The sequence below is a fragment of the Pongo pygmaeus genome, chromosome 3 (genome assembly GCF_028885625.2).
Source record: "Pongo pygmaeus isolate AG05252 chromosome 3, NHGRI_mPonPyg2-v2.0_pri, whole genome shotgun sequence".
NCBI classification, from domain to species: domain Eukaryota; kingdom Metazoa; phylum Chordata; class Mammalia; order Primates; family Hominidae; genus Pongo; species Pongo pygmaeus.
Window position 1 is genome coordinate 120670194 of NC_072376.2, and position 23639 is coordinate 120693832.

General features: G+C 40.8%; 1 protein-coding gene across 2 annotated transcripts; it reads left to right on the forward strand.

The window, feature by feature from the left end:
* The first annotated feature begins 674 nt into the window (after positions 1-674).
* LOC129035798 (cytochrome P450 2U1) lies at positions 675-21842 on the forward strand. Of its 2 annotated transcripts, XM_054486661.2 has the most exons (6): positions 906-1498; positions 14557-15192; positions 16947-17108; positions 18926-19093; positions 19515-19533; positions 19824-21842. In XM_054486661.2, exons 1-6 carry the CDS (start codon positions 1009-1011, stop codon positions 19915-19917), a joined length of 1569 nt encoding a protein of 522 aa, XP_054342636.1. In that variant the 5' UTR covers positions 906-1008; the 3' UTR covers positions 19918-21842. The 2 variants fall into 2 exon arrangements, with proteins under 2 accessions (XP_054342634.2, XP_054342636.1); XM_054486659.2 differs by lacking the exon at positions 19515-19533 and having other exon boundaries at positions 675-1498.
* Positions 21843-23639: the final 1797 nt, after the last annotated feature.

Sequence of the window (23639 nt, forward strand, 5' to 3'; positions counted from 1 at the left end):
AATATTTCAACCTCAGCCTTTCAAGTGTTGTCTAACACCAATAATATTGCCACCCCTCCCTCAACCGGTTATTTTCTTTTCATATTTCTAGCTACTTAAATCCACCAAGCAAATTCTGGTTTCGCTATTTCTGGATTTAAGTACATTTTGTAATGCACCCAGGCCACACGCAGGAACGGACACAGCTTTCGCTCTCCGCGTAAGTTTTCTAGCCCAGGGCAAGCTCTCAGAACGTGACTCCTCGTGCCTCACTGCCCGCCCCTCGCTCCCCCCACTCCCGCCATCATCCCTTCCGCAGCGTTGGCTGCCAAGCCGACACCCACAGATTCTGCATTCTACGGCTTCCCAGCATCCTGCTGTCTCTGCGTGGAGGAAAGGGTGCTGCGAATCCCGGTTTGGATAAAGAACCCCGTCTTTTCACTACCACACCGAAGCATGCAGGAATAGGGCGTTGACCCCATTCTCCCAGCTCAGGGTACAGGTGCTAAGGCCGAGCCATCTCACGGGCCTGGTCATCAGTTTCCCGCACTCAGTACAGATCCCAGCACGGTTTATGCGCTTCACAACCATGCGTTTGTGTTTGTCAACTGACAAAAACGAGTGATAATGACAAACGAATGACACAAGGGAAACCAACAGCCAATCAGAGCGCAAGGTTGTGTTGCCAGCATCCCAGTTTCAGGGACAGTCACCACCAAGCCCGACCCTGCAAAAGGGCGTAACGGGACTTCGGGGCAAACTTCGGGGCAAACTTCAGGTCCCGCTGCCGCTCGCCCGCCAACCCCCTCCGCCAGGGAGCCGGCGCGTCTCCACGTTCCGCCCAGGCGTCGCTGAGTGGCGGCGGCGGGGAGAATGCGCGCGGCGCAGCCAATCCGGGCGCGCTCCTGCGCCCCCTGCCCGCCCCCGACCTTCCAGCGCAGAGCAGGACACTGGCGCCGCGGGGCACGCAGCTGCGTGCGCGTCTCCTCCGGGCAGCAAAGGGAACCCCAGGCCGCCGGCGCCCCGACCATGTCTTCTCCGGGGCCGCCGCAGCCCCCGGCCGAGGACCCGTCCTGGCCCGCGCGCCTCCTGCGTGCGCCTCTGGGGCTGCTGTGGCTGGACCCGACCGGGGGTGCGCTGCTGCTGTGCGGCCTCGTAGCGCTGCTGGGCTGGAGCTGGCTGCGGAGGCGCCGGGCGCGGGGCATCCCGCCCGGGCCCACGCCGTGGCCCCTGGTGGGCAACTTCGGTCACGTGCTGCTGCCTCCCTTCCTCCGGCGGCGGAGCTGGCTGAGCAGGAGGACCAGGGCCGCAGGGATTGATCCCTCGGTCGTGGGCCCGCAGGTGCTCCTGGCTCACCTAGCCCGCGTGTACGGCAGCATCTTCAGCTTCTTTATCGGCCACTACCTGGTGGTGGTCCTCAGCGACTTCCACAGCGTGCGCGAGGCGCTGGTGCAGCAGGCCGAGGTCTTCAGCGACCGCCCGCGGGTGCCGCTCATCTCCATCGTGACCAAGGAGAAGGGTGAGCCGAGGGTCGTGGGCTGTGGGTACGCGGATGCCGCGGATGAGTCTCCAGGTGCACGGGGACTGCAGTTCCTGTGCCCCTTCCGGCCGCCCGCGCCTCCAGCCTGCTTCACACCTGCATCCTGAGCTAACAGGTGATGGTGGTGGCGGCGCTTCTCCTTACTGATGCCTTGAAGATCTCATCAAGTAGTGACGGACGCGTGACTTGCTCATACTCCAAGATCAGAAGTAGAAAAGTCATCCGGAGATTGAGGGAGAGTAATAGGGATGGCGGGAGGACAAGGTGGCAAGCCAGGTTCCATCTTTCCAAAAGTAGTCTTCCCTGCCACCAGCTGTGACCTCAGAGAGAAACTTTGGCCCCCATATTAGAAAGAGGGAAGGATATTCTTTTTACCTTGTGGGTTTCGAATGTAAGAATTTAAGAAGATATTTTCCAATAAGATAAAAAGTCCAGAAAACACAGAAGAAGCCTATTACCAAATCTCAGGCGCTGGTTCATAGCCTCTGATTCCTGCATATGGGAGTCTAAATTGGACATTTTTGCGGATTGGAAAACGTGTTATCTGCTGCAATAAAATGTCCAATCTAACCTGTCTCTACTGTCCCCCGTTGTCTTACTGGCTGGCTTAGGTCTCTGACTTCTTTTCTGAGTCACTCCTACCCATCAGTCAGGTGTTAAATGCCTTTTCCTCGGGGAAGGCTTTTCTCACAGCCTCTGCAGGTAGGGTAGGCTCCCTTGTTAGAACCAGGTCCCTTGCCCAAGCACTTTTCCTTCACTACGCTTTTCAAAACTGAAGCTACATAACTTTATGACCTTGGGCCTGGATGTCAGTCTTCACCACTGTTCTGACATCTAGGAGGACAGTCATTACTGCCTGAAACATAGGAGGAGCTCAAGTATCTATTAAATAAATAAATGCTATTTCCTGCCCCTATAACATGGCAAAGAGAGATCTAGGCTTTTCAGAATCTGATAAAGCCAGAGTTTTGCATCAGGATTTTAAACGGAAAAGACAAATATTGTATGATCCACTTATATGAGTTGCCTCCTAGCATAGTGAAATTCATAGAGACAGAAAGTCTCAGTTTTGCAAGATGAAAAAAGTTCTGTGGATGGATGGTAGCAATGGTTGCACAACAGTGTGAAAGTACCTAATGCCATTAAGGTGTGCACTTAAAAATAGTTAAGATGGTAAATTTTATATGTATTTCACCACAATTTTTAAAAAAGAAAAGCAGGTAGGTTTTCTCCAGGCAGCCACGAGCTCAGAAGAGAATTCTAGGTAGAAGCAGTATTACGAAGGCATGCAGTGGATGAGGTGTGAACTGTGACATTTGTTTTTCAGTGGGGCATTTAAAGTGTTATGATCTTTATCCCTACTCATTTAAAATCCTTAGCATAATGTCTTAGTGTTCACCCATGTTGTGGCATATGTGAAAATTTTCTTTTGAAGACTGACTAATATTCATCATATGTACAATCATCCCTCCTTATCTGTAGGGGATTCCTTCCAGGACCTCCTGCAAATAACAAAACCCTAGGATGCTCAAGTCCCTGATATAAAATGGTGTAGTATTTGCATATAGCCTACGCATATCCTCTTGGATACTTTAAATCATCTCTAGATTATTTATAATACCTACAATGTAAATACTTTGTAAATAGTTGTTATACTGTATTGTTTAAGGAATGACAAGAAAAAAAAACCTACACGTTCAGTACAGATGCGGTTTTTTGATCTGCGGTTGGTAGAACCCACAGATGTGGAACCCATGAATGTGGAGGGTCGACTGTGTATAACACATTTTGTTTACCCTTTCATCCATTGATAGACATTTGTGCCTCCACCTTTGGGCCAATGTGAATAATGCTGCTATAAATAGAAGGGTGCAAATATCTGAGTCCCTAGGAGTTACTTGATCATGTGGTAATTCTAGGTTTAATTTTTTGAAGAACCATCATACCATTTTCCAGTGAGTGCACCAGTTTACATTCCCACAGGGGTCCCAATTTCTCCACGTCCTCACCAACACTTCTTTTTTTTTTCCACACTTGCTTTTAAGATTGGGCTTAAATGTTACCTCTTTGAGAATGTGTACCCTGAGATGCTTCCCTACCTGCAGAAGGAGATGAACTTCTATGATACCACTGTTTCATTTTAAGACCTTCCCAGTCCCTTCTAATCAATCCATAAGTCTTATTGACTCCTACAGCAGATATGTGTGCTACATCCATCTACTTTTCTCCATCTCTACTGCCAGCACCCTCATCCAAGCTACCATAATTTATTTATTTTTCTTTTTTTTCTAAAGCTACCATCATTTCTAATTTGATACTTTAGAACCCTCTTAACTGACCTGCTTGCTTCCGCTCCAAATTTTCATCCACAGAGCAGCCAAAAGTATCTCTTACATAAACCATGAATCAAATCTTGTATCTCTCTGGCTGAAACCAATTGCCTCCCCACTCCTTACTTGACCTACTGTGGCCTGAAGGATCTGGCTGCTGCCTTTCTCTTTTTCAGCTCTCCCTTCACTTGTACATTTCAACCTGGCCTTCCTACTCTAGACACACTAAGCTGATTTCTGCCATGCCTGGGCCTGCCTCAAGGTACGATGTTTGTCTTCTTTGGGCCTGGAATAACTTCTTACTTGACTGATTGCTTGTCATCCCTCAGGCCTCTCAGGCCAGTTGTCACCTTTCAGTGCTATTTTGGTCAATGCCCAGTACCACCTCTTATTTTATCTCATTCATATTTTTCTCATTAAACACTGGCAAGTATTTAGCCTATGACCACTCCCACCTCTCAATGGAATGTGAGTTTCTTTAGGGCAGAGATTTTGTTCCTTTTGTTAACCACTGTATCCCTACTTCTTGGCACAGAATAGAGAACCAAAAGATGAATGAATTCGTGCATACAAGCTTCTATTGGTGTATGTATCACATTTTATTGTAATTTGTTTTGTGTGTCTGTCTCTTCCTCTGGATTTCTTAAGGTAGGAATTAGTTTCTTCTTTGAGATCTCAACAGTATAATTTCCAATTCTTAACAAAACAGTTTATCAGAGTGCTTCTTGGTGGCTATTGTTTGGTTGAGAATCTATAACAAGGTCATTTCTAAGCATTAGTTGGATGACTGCTTACTATTAAATCTCTATTTAGAAAAGGGCTGGGAGCTTAGGGGCAATTTGGTGCTTCAGTAGTATCTCAACTAAAGTATTTATTCCCCCAAGAGACAGGAGTTTCTTAGGCAACACTGCCCTGGTATGTGTTGGGTGAATGTGCTGTAAAAGAATTAATGAGAGAAATTTCAGTGGCTGGAGAAGGTGTTGACAAGATAATACAAGGCAAGAACCATATGGCACGAAGTAAATGCTTGTGGAGTTAACTTGGAATAAAGAACAGATCATCTGAATAAGAAAGTGTAGCTAGCAGAGGATTTTTTTTAATAGAACTTTTTCAAGAGTGAAGAATAAAAAGGGAGGATGTGAATTTATTTCAAGATGATCATCAAAGGATGAAGGAGCAGATGGGTTATGAGTGGACTTCCCAGATCAAGAAATGGACAGCATTATCAGCCTGAAGAAGAGAGGCCACTGTGAGTGACTACAGTCAAGATGCTCAGCTCAGCAAGACTTGAGGACAGCTCAAACCATCTTTGGCTACTGTGCCCAGTAGCAAAGGAGTAAATGTGATACTGTCCAGAAACAAGATGTGTAGGCCATAAGAGAAAAGAAATTATGTTAGGAATTAGAGGCCAATAACATTATTCAATATTTATTATTTTTTGAAAGAACTTTGCTGCTGAAGTTGGTGAGAATAGCAGAGAAGGGTATGTTTCATAATGCGAAGAGAGGCTAGAAATAGTTGACTTAATACATTTGCTGAAAGGTTCCAGAATGTAGGAGTTTTATTTGTTATGTTTAAATTTTTCAAAATTTCATGATTAGACAAGTTGGTCTTCTTCTTAAGCCCATAAAAACTACAGTAAACTAGATAGGCCATAAAGATGCTGTGTCCATCATTCTGATTGATTCTTTTCCTAAGCACAAAAAGAAAAGAAAATTACAAAATCAGAGCTAAGGCTACCAAAGGAGTGTTTCACTCTAAGTGTGCTGATATGGTTTGAAGGTGTCCCCAAATGTTTATGTATTAGAAACTTAATTCCTAATGCAACCGTGTCGAGAGATGGGAACTTAAAAGATGACTAGGTCATGAGGGCTCTGCCCTCATCAATAGATTAGTGCTGTTATCACCAGAGTGGGTTAGTTATTGTGGGAGTGGGTTTCTGATAAGAAGGATGAGTTTGGCCCCCTTTCTCTCTCTCTCTCTTTCATCCTCTTTTACCCTTCTGCCTTCCACCATGGGATGATGCAGCATGAAGGCCCTTGCCAGATGCCAGTGCTATCCTCTTGGACTTCCCAGCCTTCAGAACTGTAAGAAATAAGTCTGTTCTTTATAAATTACCCAGCCTGTGGTATTCTGTTATAGCAACACAAAACAGGGTAAGACATGTGATCTGTTTGTTCTAAAAGGTTTGTATACATCACATTTTTATTTTAAAATATTCAAATATAAAGCTTAAAGAATAGTATAAACTTGATTATCTGCAGCTCAAATTTGCTTCAGATTTAAAAATAACACATAGCTTTATTTGGTATGTTCTTCTAAAACTTGCATATGTTGGATACTTAAAGTATCTTTCTCTAACTAGCTTTTGTTATTTAAAAGTGTTATGTTTTAACCATATTATGCAGTATTCCACTAAATAGAATAAAATGGTATCATATTCTCTATTTCACTGTTGATAAAAATTAGGTAAATTTTGGATTCTTTTGCTCTTACAAACTATGCTACCACAAATGCTTGTAGGACACTAGTCATGAAAGTAGAAGAAGAAACACTGATTTGACTCTTAAAACCTGATATGGCTCGGATAATATCACTGGAGACTTGGAGCAAGAGTCAAAGCAAGTTGCAAAGCCATAAAAATAGAAGGCAAAAAGAAATTTTGAAGAATTTTAAAAGTATGGGATAGACCAGTCTGATATATACCTCAAAGGGGAACAAGATGCAAAATGAAATTAGAAAATGAAGATAAACAGAAAATGAAAGTTCATCTGGGGAATTTGAAAATGAATGAGGGAAACAAGTTAACTGAGTATGCAATAAAATAGTTATTTGAAATGATTTTGAAATAGTTATGCATTCACATTGAGACAGCCTGAATTCTCCCTAATAGGAACACTTCTATGATCCCATGGAAGGAACGGGTAAATGTAATCAGTGTACAACATCCTCTCTGTTCAGTAGGTAAAGAGATATATGTGGTCAATGTAGAATTGCTTCATGTCTAATGTATTTTGAGTATTTTTATTATAGTAGTATATGTTACTGGAAAACAAAACAAGGAAAATGAAAAAACGGACTGAAAATCGTCTGTGATCAGCATTATTTTGAGATTGTATTGACATTTTCATGTATCACCTTCCAGTCTTTTTTCTGCATGTACATGTATTTTTTTTTTTTTTTTTTTTTTTTTTTGAGATGGAGTCTCGCTCTGTAGCCCAGGCTGGAGTGCAGTTGCGCAATCTCAGCTCACTGTAAGCTCCGCCTCCCAGGTTCACGCCATTCTTCTGCCTCAGACTCCTGAGTAGCTGGGACTACAGGCGCTCGCCACCACGCCCGGCTAATTTTTTGTATTTTTATTAGAGAGGGGGTTTCACCATGTTAGCCAGGATGGTCTTGATCTCCTAACCTCGTGATTCGCCCACCTCAGCCTCCCAAATTGCTGGGATTACAGGCATGAGCCACCGCGCCCGGCCCATGTACATGTATTTTTAGAAATATATTTGCCTCCTTAAAATGGAATAATTTTCATAATTTTAAAAATTGCTTTTTATCACTTAAAGTATTATGAACATATTTTCATATTATTAAATATCCTCCTGTAAAGTTCTTAGGAGCTGTATAATATCTGTTTGTGAGAATGTATCAATGTCAATTTAGTCTATACTTTATTTGGTTTGAGTTGGGTTTTTATGTTTCCACTACCTAGCACCTGTTCCTTGGACAAGAATACCCGCTTCTTCTGAGCAATTCTTTTTTTCTGACCTCAGTCCCTTTTACCCTTAACTGTGGTTGAACGGGAGATGCCGTATCTTTACATAAACTCACCTTCTTGGCCACAGTGATAAGTTGAGGGACACACTGACCAAAAGTGGACTGATCAGAATTTCTAACCTTTTTGTAACTGGTTAACCTGTAGGCCAGGCACAGAACTCAACAATTCACAACTATACATCACATAGTTTTGGGATAAGAATAGCATGGCGTAGTTAGAAACCTCAAGCCACAAAATAAATTTAAGTTATCTCAAGTTGGTATCACCGCAGGACACCTTACTGAAGCATTTGAATCCTTCCCCAGAATTTCTCAGGTTGAATCTAGAAAATAGAGGGCTTTTCCTTTTGGTGGTGAAACTGGGAAAATAGGCATCTCAGGATAGCTCATGTTTCATTGAAAAGCTGGGTTGCAGTTGGAAAGAATGAAGTCAGAGAGAGAGGAGGGAAAAATAGATACAGGGAGAAAGAGTTCTGTGACACTTAGTATTCCCTGAGGTGGCAATACCCTTTCCTTCCTGTTTTTTCATTCCATAGCCTAACTGGCCTGTTCGATGAACTAGCTTGAGGGTATATTTTTGTTATTCTGAAGCAAAAGAGTCCTGATTTTTGCTTCGGGGCCATTTTGTTAGACCAAATATTTCTAAAATACAAATATGTAGTTTAAAAATGGTTAGATGATAAGATCAAGGACCTAACAAAGGAAAAATAATGTTTTTTGATAAATAGGACAAAGCAGAGATGTTATATGTGATATATTAAATAAGGAGAGGGCCAGGCGCGGTGGCTTATGCCTGTTAACCCAGCACTTTGGGAGGCCGAGGTGGGTGGATCACCTGAGGTCAGGAGTTCAAGACCAGCCTGGCCAACATGGTGAAGCCCCATCTCTGCTAAAAATATAAAAATTAGCCGGGCATGGTGGCATGCACCTGTAGTCCCAGCTACTCGAGGCTGAGGCAGGAGAATCGCTTGAACCCAGGAGGCGGAGGTTGCAGTGAGCCGAGATCGCGCCACCGCACTCCAGCCTGGGTGACAGAGTGCGGCTCCGTCTCAAAAAAATAAACAAAAATAAGGAGAGAGGGTAGGTGGGATTGGTATCAAATCCTGAAGCTGGTATGGAAGACCATATCTATCCAAGAGAAGAGGAGGCCCACCAACACTTGGCCTCTGAATACTCTGCAGCAGAAGACTTGGTCATGGTTAAAGACAGGAGGAATGATTACACTTTGGTAGCCTAGAAAATAGTTTATGGGCCTTTATTACACAAAAGGAGAGTTCTGGTTTCAGGAGTGGTTAAGGCATTTCCATTCCTTCTTTGTCTCAACAATCACATACCATACCAGAGGAATGTTGAACAGAAGCACACACTCTATCCACATTGAAATGAAATGACACATCTACATTTCTGCACCACAACATCTGAAGACAAAGTGGCTATATGATTGGCAAATGACTTAATAGAATGGAGGATGACTACACCTAAGCATCTACAGAGGGGAATGCCAGTGGAGTATGAGAGGACAGAATGAGAACTACTCCCCTAGTTTACCATGCAGAATCTCAAAACGGGTTAGAAATTGGAGGTACCAGTGATCATAGGAGACAGAAATGAGCCAGTAGACTGAGAACAAGGATAGTTTGAAATGGCACATAAAATAAGATCAGGTCCTTATCACTGCCCCCACCCCTGCAGAAAATAGTAGGTAGGTGCTCTGGAGAGCCTTGGCTGGGAGATGGGGGGTGGGGAAGAGATATGGCCTGGCAAAATGAAAAGTTGCTTCTAGACAAAGACAGAACTCTTGAAATGCTTCAACTGGTTGAAAGTTTGACAAAGAACACTCAACAACCCTGGCCACCAACAAAAGAAAACAAGGACGTTTGTCTGTTTTGGCCTGGACCTTGGCATAGAAAATGTTTTCCCACCCCTACTCTAAGTGGCAACTATATACTTGATGCTGCCATTTCTTCTTTTCTTTCTTTCTTTTTTTTTTTTTTTAGACAGAGTCTCACTGTGTCACCCAGGCTGGAGTCCATTGGCGTGATATCAGCTTACTGCAGCCTTGACCTCCCAGGCTCAAGTGATCCTTTCACCTCAGCCTCCCGAGTAGCTGGAACTACAGGCTCAAGCCACACACCCAGCTAATTAAATTTTTTTTCATTTTGTAAAGACAGGGTCTCACTGTGTTGCCAAGGTGGTCTGGAACTCCTGGGTTCAAGCAATCCTCCCACCTTGGCCTCCCAACCTGCTAGGATTACAGGTATGAGCCACCATGCCCGGCAGATTTTGCTATTTTAATGCAAAAACAGCCATAGAACGTATGTAAACAAATTAGTGTTACTCATGAACCGGCTGTGTTCCAGTTAAACTTTATTTATAGATCATGAAATTTGAATTTCATGATCTATAGATCTATAAATAGATGTTTTTGCCCCTTGATTTTACACTAAAGGAAAGATTTAAATTTCATATGCTTTTCACATATCACAAAATAATATTTTGTTTTTTTTCAACCATTTACAAATGTAAAAGCTAGTCTTGGCTCTCTGGCTGTACAAAGGCGGCAGGCTGGATTTGGCCTTTGGGCTGTAGTTCGCCAACCACTCAACTAGACTTTAAGTAAGCATGTTAAAAATGTAAGAGTGAACATTCACCCTGTTTGTCTCAACCTAAAGGAAGGTGAGAAGGAAGGGGGAAAAGAATGAACAAAGCAGATAAACAAATCTCAAAATAGTATGTTAGAAATTAGTCATTAGAATAAATGTAAGAGGACTAAACTTACTGGCTAAAGGACAGCTTGCCAGAATGGATTTTTTTTTATATCCAATTATATGTTGTTTTAAGAGACATAATCTATCTTCCCCAAAAAAGAGACATTCCCCCAACATAAGGGTACAGAAAAGTTCAAAATGAAAAGGTTTTACAATACTAAGAAAATACTTTAAAAAGAAAAGCTGGTTCTTTTTTGACAAAAGATACTCTAAGTGATACTTTATTGTTAAGAAAAAGGAGGGCATTCATGATAAATGGATCCACTTTTAAAAAATTTAAAAAACAGGAAGATAGAATTCTAAGCTTGAATGTACCTAACAATGTCATCTAATATATGTCGTAATTAACAGCATATATATATATATAAATCTGTATAGCTACATTGATATTTATCTACCTTTAGCAAAAACTTACAGAACTGTAAAGAAAAACTGATAAACCCACCATTATAGCAAAATAGCGTAATACAAGTATTTGGTTGAGAGATCAAGCAGTTAAAAATGTGTTAAGGATACAGAAAATTTGGCTTTGACCGTTATCAAGCTTTCTCTGTTGGACATATAGAGAGGACATATTCCTCAAAATTACTTGGACAAACATTCTTCTCAACTTTATTTAGAAATTTCAATGGCCACATACTAGGTAAAAAAGCAAGCAAATGTCAAATGTCAAATATCAGCATAAGATAAACCAGGTAAGGTAGCAAAGACAACTCAAAATAGAAACTTTTTTTTTTTTTACTTAAAACCAAATAATGAAAATACATGGAAACAAGACTTGTGAACTGCAGCTAGAGTAGTACCTAGACAGAGGCAAATGTAGAGCTTTAAATTATTTATTAAGATAGAGGTCTGAAAATTAATGAGTCAGATGGCCAACATTATGTATTATAAAAAGAAGAGAATAAACCTAAAGGAAAAGAGAAACATGTTCCAATTTTAGATAGATTCTTTCAGAGACAAAGACTACACCCTGGCTTGTTTTAGGAGGCCAGTATATTCAAGACAAATACAGCATGAGAAAGGAAACTTATAAGCCATTATCATTCGTGAATATACTATTTTTAAAAAACTTACATTAGGAAACAAAATCCAGCAATTTTTTAAAGAAACTTAAAAACAAGCAAGATTAGATTCATTCTTAGATTACAAGTTCAATCATCATAAAGAAGGCAGTTTTCAAATTAATCTAGAAATTAAGTGTATCTGCATGAGAATGGAGACATAGACACTACAAAGTGGGCATCCAAGCCAAGTTCTGCCAGCAGAAATTCTGCCTCTCCTGGGGTCTTGGTGGCCACATCCAGAGACAAAACAGGCTCAGACTGGGGATGGGGCCTGGGGGTGAACCCAAGCCCTCCCAGGAGACAACTTAGCTGCCAATCACCACCTGTTAGGCTCCTCCACCCACTGCCTGCACCTCAGCAAATGCCTCCTATGCTCCGTGGATCCCCCAGACCTCTGTGTTTAAAAAAAAAAAAAAAAAAAAGAAAGAAAAAAGAAATTAAATGCAGTTCCAACCAAAAGCCCTAAATAAGTTTGAGAAACTGATTTTGAAGTTTTTGAAACAGTTTTTAAAAAGAACGAGGTTTTGTAGGGAAGAGGGGACTTCCCTATTAGATATAAAAAGTTACTATAAAGTCTTTATATCTTATTATAAAGTAACAGTAATTAAGACAATGTGCTTTGAGCACAATGATAAACACATAGACCAATATAACCAACTAGAAAGCCTGTAAACTGGCCCACCCCTATGTAGGAAATGTGTATCAGAGACAGCATTACAGATTGGTGGTGAAGGGTGATGTGGAGTGGGGACCGTTTGACAAATGATGCTTGAACAATAGGTTGTCTACATAGGGAAAAAAATGTTTGGATTCCTACCTCACAATAGGTAGAAATACCTAACACAAATATAAATTCCAGGTAGATTATAGAAACTTAAATGTGAAAACAAAATTTAAAATTTTTACAAGAAAATAGAGAATGTGTTTATGAACCCATGGTAGGAGGAGATTTCTAAAATAAGATATGCAGCACAAATCAAAGGATTGATAAATCCAACTATACTTAAAACTTCTGCTTATCAAATAATACCATTTAGAAACTTAAAAAATCACATGATAAAAGATCTGCTGTGCATTTCAAATGCACAGCATTTTATTTTTATAAGAAAAATAAAATTGCACAGTAGATAAATGCAAATTACGGAATAGGAAATCTGGCCAATAACCATATAAAAAGCTGCTTTGACCCACTGGTAACAATCAGAGAAATGCAAATAAAAATCAGATGAGATACATTCCAGCCTTCTGATTGACAAAACTAAAACATTGACAAGTATCAAGTGATGGCAACTATTCTGAACAAATGAGAACATTTAAACACTTCTGTGAACACACTTTCAGAGTACTCTCCACTTCAGAGAGTAATCTGCAATGTCTAGTCATACTGAATATGTACATATCTTACGACTCATCAGTCAGTCCAGTCTTAGCAGTGTCTTTAAAATTCTGAGGAAGTCCAATGGTAGAATAAATATCACACATAATCTTTAGAAATTTGCCTCCCATGCATCCTTTCTCAGAAGCTACTAGAGGATGTGCTTCAGCAAAATGAGAGAGTAAAACAAAGAGGAAGAAATATAATTCAGGAAATGGGTTCTGACACAAAAGAAAATTCCCAAATGATAACTAATAGAAGTCATAGCACCTGAACCAAAGGCCTACAGAGCAACCACTGCAGATTTGAGCAGACATATGGAAGATTCCAGTGAGGAAAGTGGAACTGATAAACTGTCTGATACATTTGACTGCATGGCTGTTTACATTGAAAGACATTTTGTAGGGATATTAAAGAATATGAGAAAATATAACCACAAAGCAGGGTCTTTATTTCGTTTGCAGCTGTGTCTACTGCACCCCCATGCCTGGCACATAGTAAGAATTCAGAAGTAATGTGGGAAGCAAGGAGAGCTAGCCAAAATGATAGAGTACACCATGGAAAATAGGATGAAATAGGTGACAGAAAACAAAGAATATTTGAAAACAATTTGATACAACATCTGGGAGCAATTTTGTGGGGTTTGATGGTGGGATGTATAAGTGAAAATCAAATAGGATGTAGTTGTGGATGACCTTAACAAGTTCATATGTTTTAAAATCAGGGCTGCTGCCAACAACAGACATTTTAGATTACCTGCCAGTTACCAGATTCCAAATTTTGATGTCCAATAGTTCTAATCTAGTTGGCTATTCATTTAGTCAGCTAATATTTAACAACCGCTCCTATGTACCAAGCACCATGCCAGAAGCTGGATTTTAATGGTAAGCACAATGAGATATCGTCTCTGCCCTCATATCAATCTGTTGCTATCATTATCCTTCAGTTCAGAATGTTTAGAATATAGGTGTTTAGAATATGGGGATATATAGCCTGAAATATTTTTCTGTCTTTTTTTCTTTTTTTAGAGACAGGGTCTTGCTCTGTCACCCAAGCTGGAGTGCAGTGGCATGATCATAGTGGACTGCAGCATCCAACTGCTGGGCTCAAGTGATTCTCCGCGCTTAGCCTCTTGAGTACCTGGGGCTTACAGATGCATGCCACCACACCCGGCTAATTTTTTTTTTTAATAGAGATGGGGTCTTGTTCTGTTGCCCAAGCTGGTCTGGAACTCCTGGCTTCAAGTAGTCCTCCCACCTCAGCTTCCCAAAGCTCTGGGATTATAGGCATGAGCCACTGTACCTGGCCACCTGAGAAATTTTCTAAGCCTGGATTCACTCTTATGAAATATAATACTTTGAAATGCACAATAACTTTGAAAATGAAACTCATTGATTTTCATTTCACCAGGAGTTACTATCTATAATAATAAGCTTTAGAGCAAATTCTCCTTAGATATGATTTTTGTTATTATTAGAAACACATACTATCTTGATAACTAAATTTTGCCAATCATTCTTCTTGACTAGTAGTCTTTATATATATATATAAAGACTTTATATATATATATAAAGACTTTATATATATATATATATATATATATATGTATAGGAGGAGTTTTCCATAAGTGACTTGAAAAATACAGAATGCACTCCATGGTAGGTCTGTTCAGTGTTATCAGGAATGCTGTTTCTCATCTTCCTTTCTTGGTGTTGCTTTGCAGGGGTTGTGTTTGCACATTATGGTCCCGTCTGGAGACAACAAAGGAAGTTCTCTCATTCAACTCTTCGTCATTTTGGATTGGGAAAACTTAGCTTGGAGCCCAAGATTATTGAGGAGTTCAAATATGTGAAAGCAGAAATGCAAAAGCATGGAGAAGACCCCTTCTGCCCTTTCTCCATCATCAGCAATGCCGTCTCTAACATCATTTGCTCCTTGTGCTTTGGCCAGCGCTTTGATTACACCAATAGTGAGTTCAAGAAAATGCTTGGTTTTATGTCACGAGGACTAGAAATCTGTCTGAACAGTCAAGTCCTCCTGGTCAACATATGCCCTTGGCTTTATTACCTTCCCTTTGGGCCATTTAAGGAATTAAGACAAATTGAAAAGGATATAACCAGTTTCCTTAAAAAAATCATCAAAGACCATCAAGAGTCTCTGGATAGAGAGAACCCTCAGGACTTCATAGACATGTACCTTCTCCACATGGAAGAGGAGAGGAAAAATAATAGTAACAGCAGTTTTGATGAAGAGTACTTATTTTATATCATTGGCGATCTCTTTATTGCTGGGACTGATACCACAACTAACTCTTTGCTTTGGTGCCTGCTGTATATGTCGCTGAACCCCAATGTACAAGGTAATTAATAGGTGTTTCCTTTGTTCATGGCAAAACCAGGTAATTTAAATCAGGATTAGCAACCTCAGTGATCTGGTGGCTTCTAACACTGAGCAATGTCTTCAGGCTGGCAAACAAATACTTGTAACTCATAGGGAGTTGGTAAGATGTTAACAGTGAAACCCAAGTTTCTAGACAGTAGGACTGAGGTCATAACTTACCCCTGCTTAAATCTCTACGCATCTGATTCTGTGTGAAATCTATGATCAGGAACGACCTTTAGAGAAGAACATTCTAGAGCTGAAGGGAATCATAATACTGATCTGAACACGTCTTGTTTTTTTGAAATTGGAGAACAGAGACTCAGAGAAGTTGTGTGACTTTCACAAGGTCACATAGCTACTTCTACCACCTAGTCCCAATAGATACTGAAAGTCCATGGCAGTTCAGAGTAGAAGAATACAGGGAGGATGGTGTATTATTAGTTTCTGTTGCTGTTATAACAAATTACCACAAACCGAGTGGCTTAAAACAACATAAGTTTCTTAGAGTTCTATACATTGTAAGTCTGATATATGTCTTATTGGACTGAAAATCAGGATGTTGACAGGGCTGCATTCCTTTCTGGAGGGTCTAAGAAGAATCAGTTTCCTTGCTGTTTCTGGCTTCCACAGCTCATGGCTTCCTTCTGTCTCTGAAGGCAGCAGTGTTGCATCTCTGTAACCATTTGTTCATAGTCACATCTTCCTCTGACTCTGAACTCAACCGGGAAAGGTTAGCTGACTTAAAAACCCATGTTCTTAGATTGGGCACACCCAGGTGACCCAGGATAATCTTCCCATCTCTGTGTCCTTAAGTTAATTACATCAGTTTAGTCCCTTTTGCTATGTAAGGTATTATGTTTACAGACTCCAGAGGATTATGGTGTGTACATCTTGTATGGGCCCATATTCTGCCTACTATAGATGTGATTATACCTACCTGTATTAGTTAATTATTGCTGGGTAGCAAACTACCCCCAAATTTGCTAGCTTTACAAAAACCACCACCATGTATTATCTTCCCGTTTCTGAGGGCCAGGAATCCAGGAATGACTTCCAGTTTAGGATTTCTCATGAAGTTAGAGTTAAGATGTTGGCTGGGGCTGCAGACTTGAATGAGACCAAAGAATCCAGGTCCAGGGTGGCTATCCATAGTCATTGGCCAAGTTCCTTACCACTGTGACCCTTCCATAAGGCCACTTCACTTGGTGGCTTCCTTCCCCAAAAGTGAGCAACCTGAGAGAGAGAAAGAGTGGCAAAGATGAGGAGCCACTCTGATCTCAGAAGTGACATGCCATCACTTCACCCTTATTCTCTTGGCCACACAGACCAGCTTGGTAGAGTAGGAGGGGACTGCACAAGGATATAAACCACAAGAATGGGGAATATTGGGGGCCACCTTAGGCTATCACATGTTGTCACAGTCTACTTAGAGTGTCAATCCCATGTTCATATGAGAGTATGACTTAGGATGCTCCTGAATCCAGAGTGTTTTCTCTTTGGCCCCTCTGTTACACTATCCCACTTCTAAGTCACAGAGTGGCACAGGCACCCTGGGGCTAGCTGTCTCTACCTGAAATGTCCTACCAATGCTTCAATTTCACTGAGGCAGAGTCAGGCCTGAACTGCCAACTGACCAGTTATGTATTAGTGGTGATGGAAAGTATGCAGAGGAGAGCACGTTCAACTCTCTTCCATGCTTATCTTCTGGTTTATTCTTCCCTTTTTACATAGAAAAGGTTCACGAAGAAATTGAAAGAGTCATTGGTGCCAACCGAGCTCCTTCCCTCACAGACAAGGCCCAGATGCCCTACACAGAAGCCACCATCATGGAAGTGCAGAGGCTAACTGTGGTGGTGCCGCTTGCCATTCCTCATATGACCTCAGAGAACACAGGCAAGTCCAGGGTCTTCCTCTTTGAATGCCCTTGACGGAAGCAGGGCCCTCTAATCCAGGGTAGTTGAGGTGAGGGGTGTGGTGACTGTTGTCTAGCTTGATCCTTCTGAAGATTTAGCATTGTGTCATAGGTAATAAAATGTCTAGGGAATGTTCAGCACTCCGCTGTGCATCACTGGTTGTACTAGAATTCTACCACTGCTTAGTTTTACTAGTAGCTCTGTTGCCTTCAGAGCATACACACTTATACTGGCAAAACAAATAATGTCGAAATTTAAATTGGCTATGTTGGCAGAAAAAGCTCCAGAATTGACAAAGGCACCTCTCCCTCCTTTTCATGGAGGTCAGAAGAGCTCATCTAAATGTGGATTAAGGATTTTGCCTGAAAATTATCTTACTTCAGCTTTTAAAATTCTGCAGCTGAAGCGTAAATATTAAATAATTAGAAGGCCGAGTATGGTGGCCCACACCTGTAATCCCAGAATTTTGGGAGGCTGAGGCAGGTGGATCACTTGAGGTCATGAGTTCGAGACCAGCCTGGACAAGATGGTGAAACCCTATCTCTACTAAAAATACAGAAATTAGCCAGGCATGGTGGTGCACAACTGTAGTCCCAGCTACTCAGGAGGCTGAGGCAGGAGAATCGCTTGGACCTGGTAGGTTGCAGTGAGCTGAGATTGTGCCACTGCGCTCTAGCCTGGGTGACGGAGCAAGACTCTGTCTCAAAAAAAAAAAAAAAAAAAAAAGGCCGGGTGCGGTGGCTTACACCTGTAATCCCAGCACTTTGGGAGGCCCAGGAGGGTGGATCACTTGAGACCAGGAGTTCGAGTCTAGCCTAGCCAACATGGCGAAAACCCATCTCTACTAAAAATACAAAAATTAGCCAGGTGTGGTGGCACACTCCTGTAGTCCCAGCTACTCAGGAGGCTGAGGCAGGAGAAGAATCACTTGAACCCAGGAGGCAGAGGTTGCAGTGAGCCAAGATTGTGCCACTGCACTTCTGCACTTCAGCCTGGGTGACAGAGTGAGACAGCCTGTCTCAAAAAAAAAAATAAATAAATAATAATAATAATAATAATTAGAAGAGCCCATCTTATTCTCAAGTCACCTGTTTCAGCCTCTCACCTACAGTGAACTCTGTCTATTTGGTCATGTCCAGACTCTCTTTAAACATCCCTATTAACAAGGAATTTACCTCTGGAGTCAGCCCATAGTATAATGGGCTTAATCTAGTTTTAAGACAGTTACAGCATGCCGTTGCTTATACATGACATTGGATCACTTAACAGGTTTTTTTTGGTACAAGTTAGATAGACTGTTTATAGTATCTTTTGGGCATTGTTTAAAGCGCATATTGACTTGTCAGCTGGTAAGAGCCAGGGTTGGCTTCCCTGTATATGTCTTTATCTTAGTTTACCTCCTCATTACATTGTTGTATGGACATAAATGACCCTGTAAACTAAGTTTTATACATATTGGGAATTTTAATTTTTAGGGAAAGTTTACTTGAAATGCCCTATTTTTTCTGTTTTAGTGTTTTCTCTTCATTGTAATGTTTTTATGGTTTTATTTATTAATTCAGCATTCATTGGAGCACTACCTGCTCCCTGTCTCAGTTGGTTCCTGGGATGGTGCGGGGAGAGGGATGGCAGTTGATAAGATCTTATCCCTGCCTTCAAGTACCTCACAGTTTGGTCTCAGCCAATTAAAGTGCTAGGTATATAACTACATTTTTTTTTTTTTCAGATAATGATGTTCAGGGAGAACTCCTAGTAAAAGCATACTGAATAACACCCATATGTTTTCTTTTGTTTTAGTGCTCCAAGGGTATACCATTCCTAAAGGCACATTGATCTTACCCAACCTGTGGTCGGTACATAGAGACCCAGCCATTTGGGAGAAACCGGAGGATTTCTACCCTAATCGATTTCTGGATGACCAAGGACAACTAATTAAAAAAGAAACCTTTATTCCTTTTGGGATAGGTCAGTTACTTTTTTAAACTGCATAATTTTTAAAAGAAGTAGAACTAAAATAATATTTTATTATTTCATGTTGTTTTAAAAGTGTTTCTTCCTTGGCAAGCTAATATATGAGAAGGGACCAATAATTTAGATAAGGCATCTCCACTATGTTCATTTCAGATTTTAATAAAGCAGTTGGTTTTAAATCTCTAAATGTGACTAGAAATTTTACTTTCAGAGCTGATCAGGTAATTTTGGGGAGTCCCAGGGAGCTACTGAAGTTAAGAGCAATTTCTGATCTGGTCTGGTGGGTGAGAGGATGGGTTCTCTAATCTCAACAGTTCCTCTTTTAGGTTCCTAGATTAGGAACATAGAATTCTTTCTATGGAAAAAGGGAGGCTCTAAGGATTCTTATCTGATTTTTTTTGCCTTAATCTTCCAGGTAAAAGCGAAGGAAAGAGGTAAGTAGGCACGGAAGAGACAGGATAGCTGCCACATTGGATCTGTCTCTGATTCCTGTCTAGAATGAGGATAGGTTTTTATGAGTAAGAGTTAAAATATGGATTTGATATGTAAAAATTCTGATCAGCAAATGCTGTGGGAGGCTATGTGGTATATATGGCAATTTGACTTAAAAACTCCATCTGCATTTAGAATACTCAATTTAGATATTTCATATAAATTTGTACTTTTTGAAATAGGAGAAGGGATGGTATTATAATCCTTCATTTTTTTCTGATCTCATTTTTAGGGAAGCGGGTGTGTATGGGAGAACAACTGGCAAAGATGGAATTATTCCTAATGTTTGTGAGCCTAATGCAGAGTTTCACATTCGCTTTACCTAAGGATTCTAAGAAGCCCCTCCTGACTGGAAGATTTGGTCTAACTTTAGCCCCACATCCATTTAATGTAACTATTTCAAGGAGATGAAGAGCATCTCCAAGAAGAGATGGTAAAAAGATATATAAATACATATCCTTCTAAGCAGATTCTTCCTACTGCAAGGGACAGTGAATCCAGCAACTCAGTGGATCCAAGTTGGGCTCAGAGAGGTCGGAAGGAGGGTAGAGCACACTGGGAGGTTTCATCTTGGAGGATTCCTCAGCAGGATACTTCAGCCATTTTAGTAATGCAGGTCTCTGATTTGGGGGATAGAAACCAAAGTACCTAGGAAACGGGATATCTGGATTTTACTTGCAGTGGCTTCCACCAATGGGCCGATCTTCTCATTTCTTAGTGCCTCAGAAATCCCATATGTAAAATGAGAGTAATAAAACTTGGCTTCTCTCTACCTCTCAGCACTAATGATGGTCAAATGCCTTACATCTTTTCTGATATCTCTAAAATGCTGTTAAGTTCTGGAGAAGAACTTCAGGAGAAGAAGACCTATCAGCTGGCTTTTAAAGACCTGTGACAACATGAAAGTGGTGTTCAGCCTAGAATGCTTTGTCAGAGATGGGTGTGGATTTAGGTTATACTGGGGGAGAACTTTTCTCAGCACAGATTCTATGCCAGCTTCTTTGGGCTTGTTCTGTTACTATCTTTTTGTTTATACTTTTTGTAGATGTGGGATGAAGTGGACTCTGTCATGTATATTGAGGAAAAAAGAAATTATAATTTTAAAAAATACCTTGTAGGATTATTATCTAAATTTATATGTCTACCTTCTACTACAAGTACAGGAACAGTGAGCCTTGCTACTTCTTTAGTAGCTTCATGGCATAATTCCTTTCTACTGAGTTATTTGCAAAGATGCAGCTCTACCTTTTTACTTAAGGCCTGAATGGTGAGCATGGGGATTTTGATACTGGGACTCATCAAGAAAGGATTCTGCTTTCAAACTATACTGAACATTCCTGTCCTAGCCTCCCTGCCACCAGGCCCAATGTATCTGATCCTTGAATATACTCTCAAAGAATTCACTCTCTTTTTATTAAGAGAACTAAATTGTTTCTAAATGTAGATGGTCCCTCTGGAAGAGCAGTTTTCAGCAGGGTTGGTAACCCCTTCAGAGGGACTTTGGAAATGTGTGGGTATGTTTCTTGGTTATCATAATGATGGGGGTGCTACTGGCCTTCTGCTGCCATGGAACCAGGATGCTAAATGTCAAGATAGTCCTATACAGTGAAGAATTGTCCTGCTCAAGATGCCAGGATTTCCCCCAGTGAGAACATGCTCCAAAGAACGACCACCCCTTTCTTTTATTCTCCCACAGTGCTCCATGTACAGAAGTAAGCATAGCAGTCATATGAGCAACCATATTCCTGAACCTTTCCTCATGCTGGCTCTACACTTAATCCTTTACTTGTATGTTTCTGTAATTCTTACAGAAATTCTATTAAGAGGGTGGCATACTGTAGTGGATGAAGCTGAGGCTTATAGAAGGTAAGGCACAAAGTTAAAAAGTAACATCACTGGATTTCAAACCTACTGGTCTCTGTGACTAAAGAACACTTTCAGAACCACTTCTCGATTCTGCCACCACTTGATCCCATAACAGGCTACCCCTTGGCCTCATGCTGGAGTTGTGTGTGTCCGTCTTCATCCCAGGCTGAGCTCCTTGAGGTTAGGATGTTGTGCTGTTTGCCTCCCTCACAGTGCCTTGGTCTTAGTGGATGCCCAGTCGTCTTGTGAATGACTTTTAAGAAGTGTACTTAACAGAAAAATCCCACCTTATTTGAATAATTACAAGTCATATTTTTGTTGCTTAAAGGTGATAAATCAATGTATGTTATTTGTTAATGTCCATTAAAGCCAATTTTTTAAGAAATTACTGGACTTTTGTGTTTATCATTTAAAACAACCATTTTAAACAAACTTAGAACGATGCCTTAGCTGTTTATATGTAACAGAATGTAAGCTCCCTACCACCTGGAGACTAGGCCATATCCAGGGACCTCTCATTCACTTTCCTAAAGAAGAGAAGCAGCTATTGCTGTTCCTACTGATAGAGAAGAGGGCAAGAAAAGATCCAGAGTGGCTGTTACTTTGAGAATTAAACGAAAGATGAAATTCTGAACTTAAAACACTTCTGTTTGACTGGCCTCCTATAACTGATCCCCCTTCTTTGTTCTGTTTTCCAGATAAATGGAGACACCAGATCTCCCTAACCTCTGACTTCTGCCGTTAGCCATACTCTGTGTAGTTAAATCTCAGTCTGGGAATGGCATTCCAGGGCAATTGTGAACATGAGGCTAGATTTTTCCTTTGATTTAGCACATTCCTAGGCAGACTTCTGCAAGCTCAAAAAATGAAAATAATATCTGCTGAATCAAAACATAATCAGAGGAAGAAGAAAAAATATTTTAAAATAATTGATTGATTTTTGACTCTACATTCTTTATCTACCATTCTGCTCTTTTCCTTTTTAGAAATACTACTAAGCACTTTCAGTATAGATAAATGAAATACAGGCTAATCTTTAGGTGTCTTAGGAATTTTTGCTTTTTGAAAAAGAAAAGCTAATAGCCTAACTGCAGAGGAACTGAGTGGATGGGGTAGCTACTGTATAGATTTTTAGACGAGATGATACAGTGTGGATTACACTGTACCTTGGGCGGGACAGTTTGTTCTTGATATGGAATTCATATGCTTTTGAATTGCACTAATAACTCAGCATTAACAAGTGTATTACTCCTTAAATTATACATGCATTTTCAATATTCCTAACCAAATAGTTAATAGCTTATTGAGAAGAAGTCTGTTCTTGGAGAGATGTTGAAATTAGATATTTATTAAACTTTAAAATATAATGCCTTAAGCTGTGGCACTTTAAAAACATCTTTATATGTAAATTGCTAAAAGGCCTGTTAATGCTTTTCTCAGACATATTGGCATTTTACAATTTTGCACATCATGGTTTATTTGAAATCAAAAAATAACTGTACTTTGTTTTATAAGTCTACCTAATATCTCATTTTTGATTCTCATCTTTAGCACAGTTTTGTTGCTTTTATTAAACTATTTTAACTGAGAAAGTGTCATGTCTGTTTTTTTGTTTTGATTTAATTGCTACACAAAATTTTGTTTTACGAGATATCAAGTTAATGTAAAAAGAAAATAGGCTTCCAAAGACAGATGTCCACAATAGAATGTAAGCATGGTCCTTAGAAACAAGGGTAATTCTTTTAAAATTTCCCCATGGAGTGAAGTTCCTTAGAGGACTGCATCACCACCCAGGTGTCTTATATTCCCTGTGGAAGCCCAGCATGAGTTGGGAGGAGATGGGCCCACATGAGCCTGCTGTGGCCAAGTATTGAGTGTGGTCTCACACTTCCCAGCTCAGGAAAAAGAGCTTTTTCATACTTGAACCATACTTTGCCTGTGGAGGGACCCCCTGCCAGCTTTTTCCACGGCCTACTCTTCTTCCTGAAGTCACAGCTCAGACAGCATCTCCTCAGAAAGGTCACCCACCATGACATCCAAAGTGGCCTTTCCTGAGAACTCCCTAATCTCATCACCCAGTTTATTTCCTCCAGAGCCCTCATCACTAACTGCAACTACCTTGTTTATTTAAACCTTCAGTTTCTATCCTTTCTCTCATCTCCACTCCATAAGGATGTCAGGG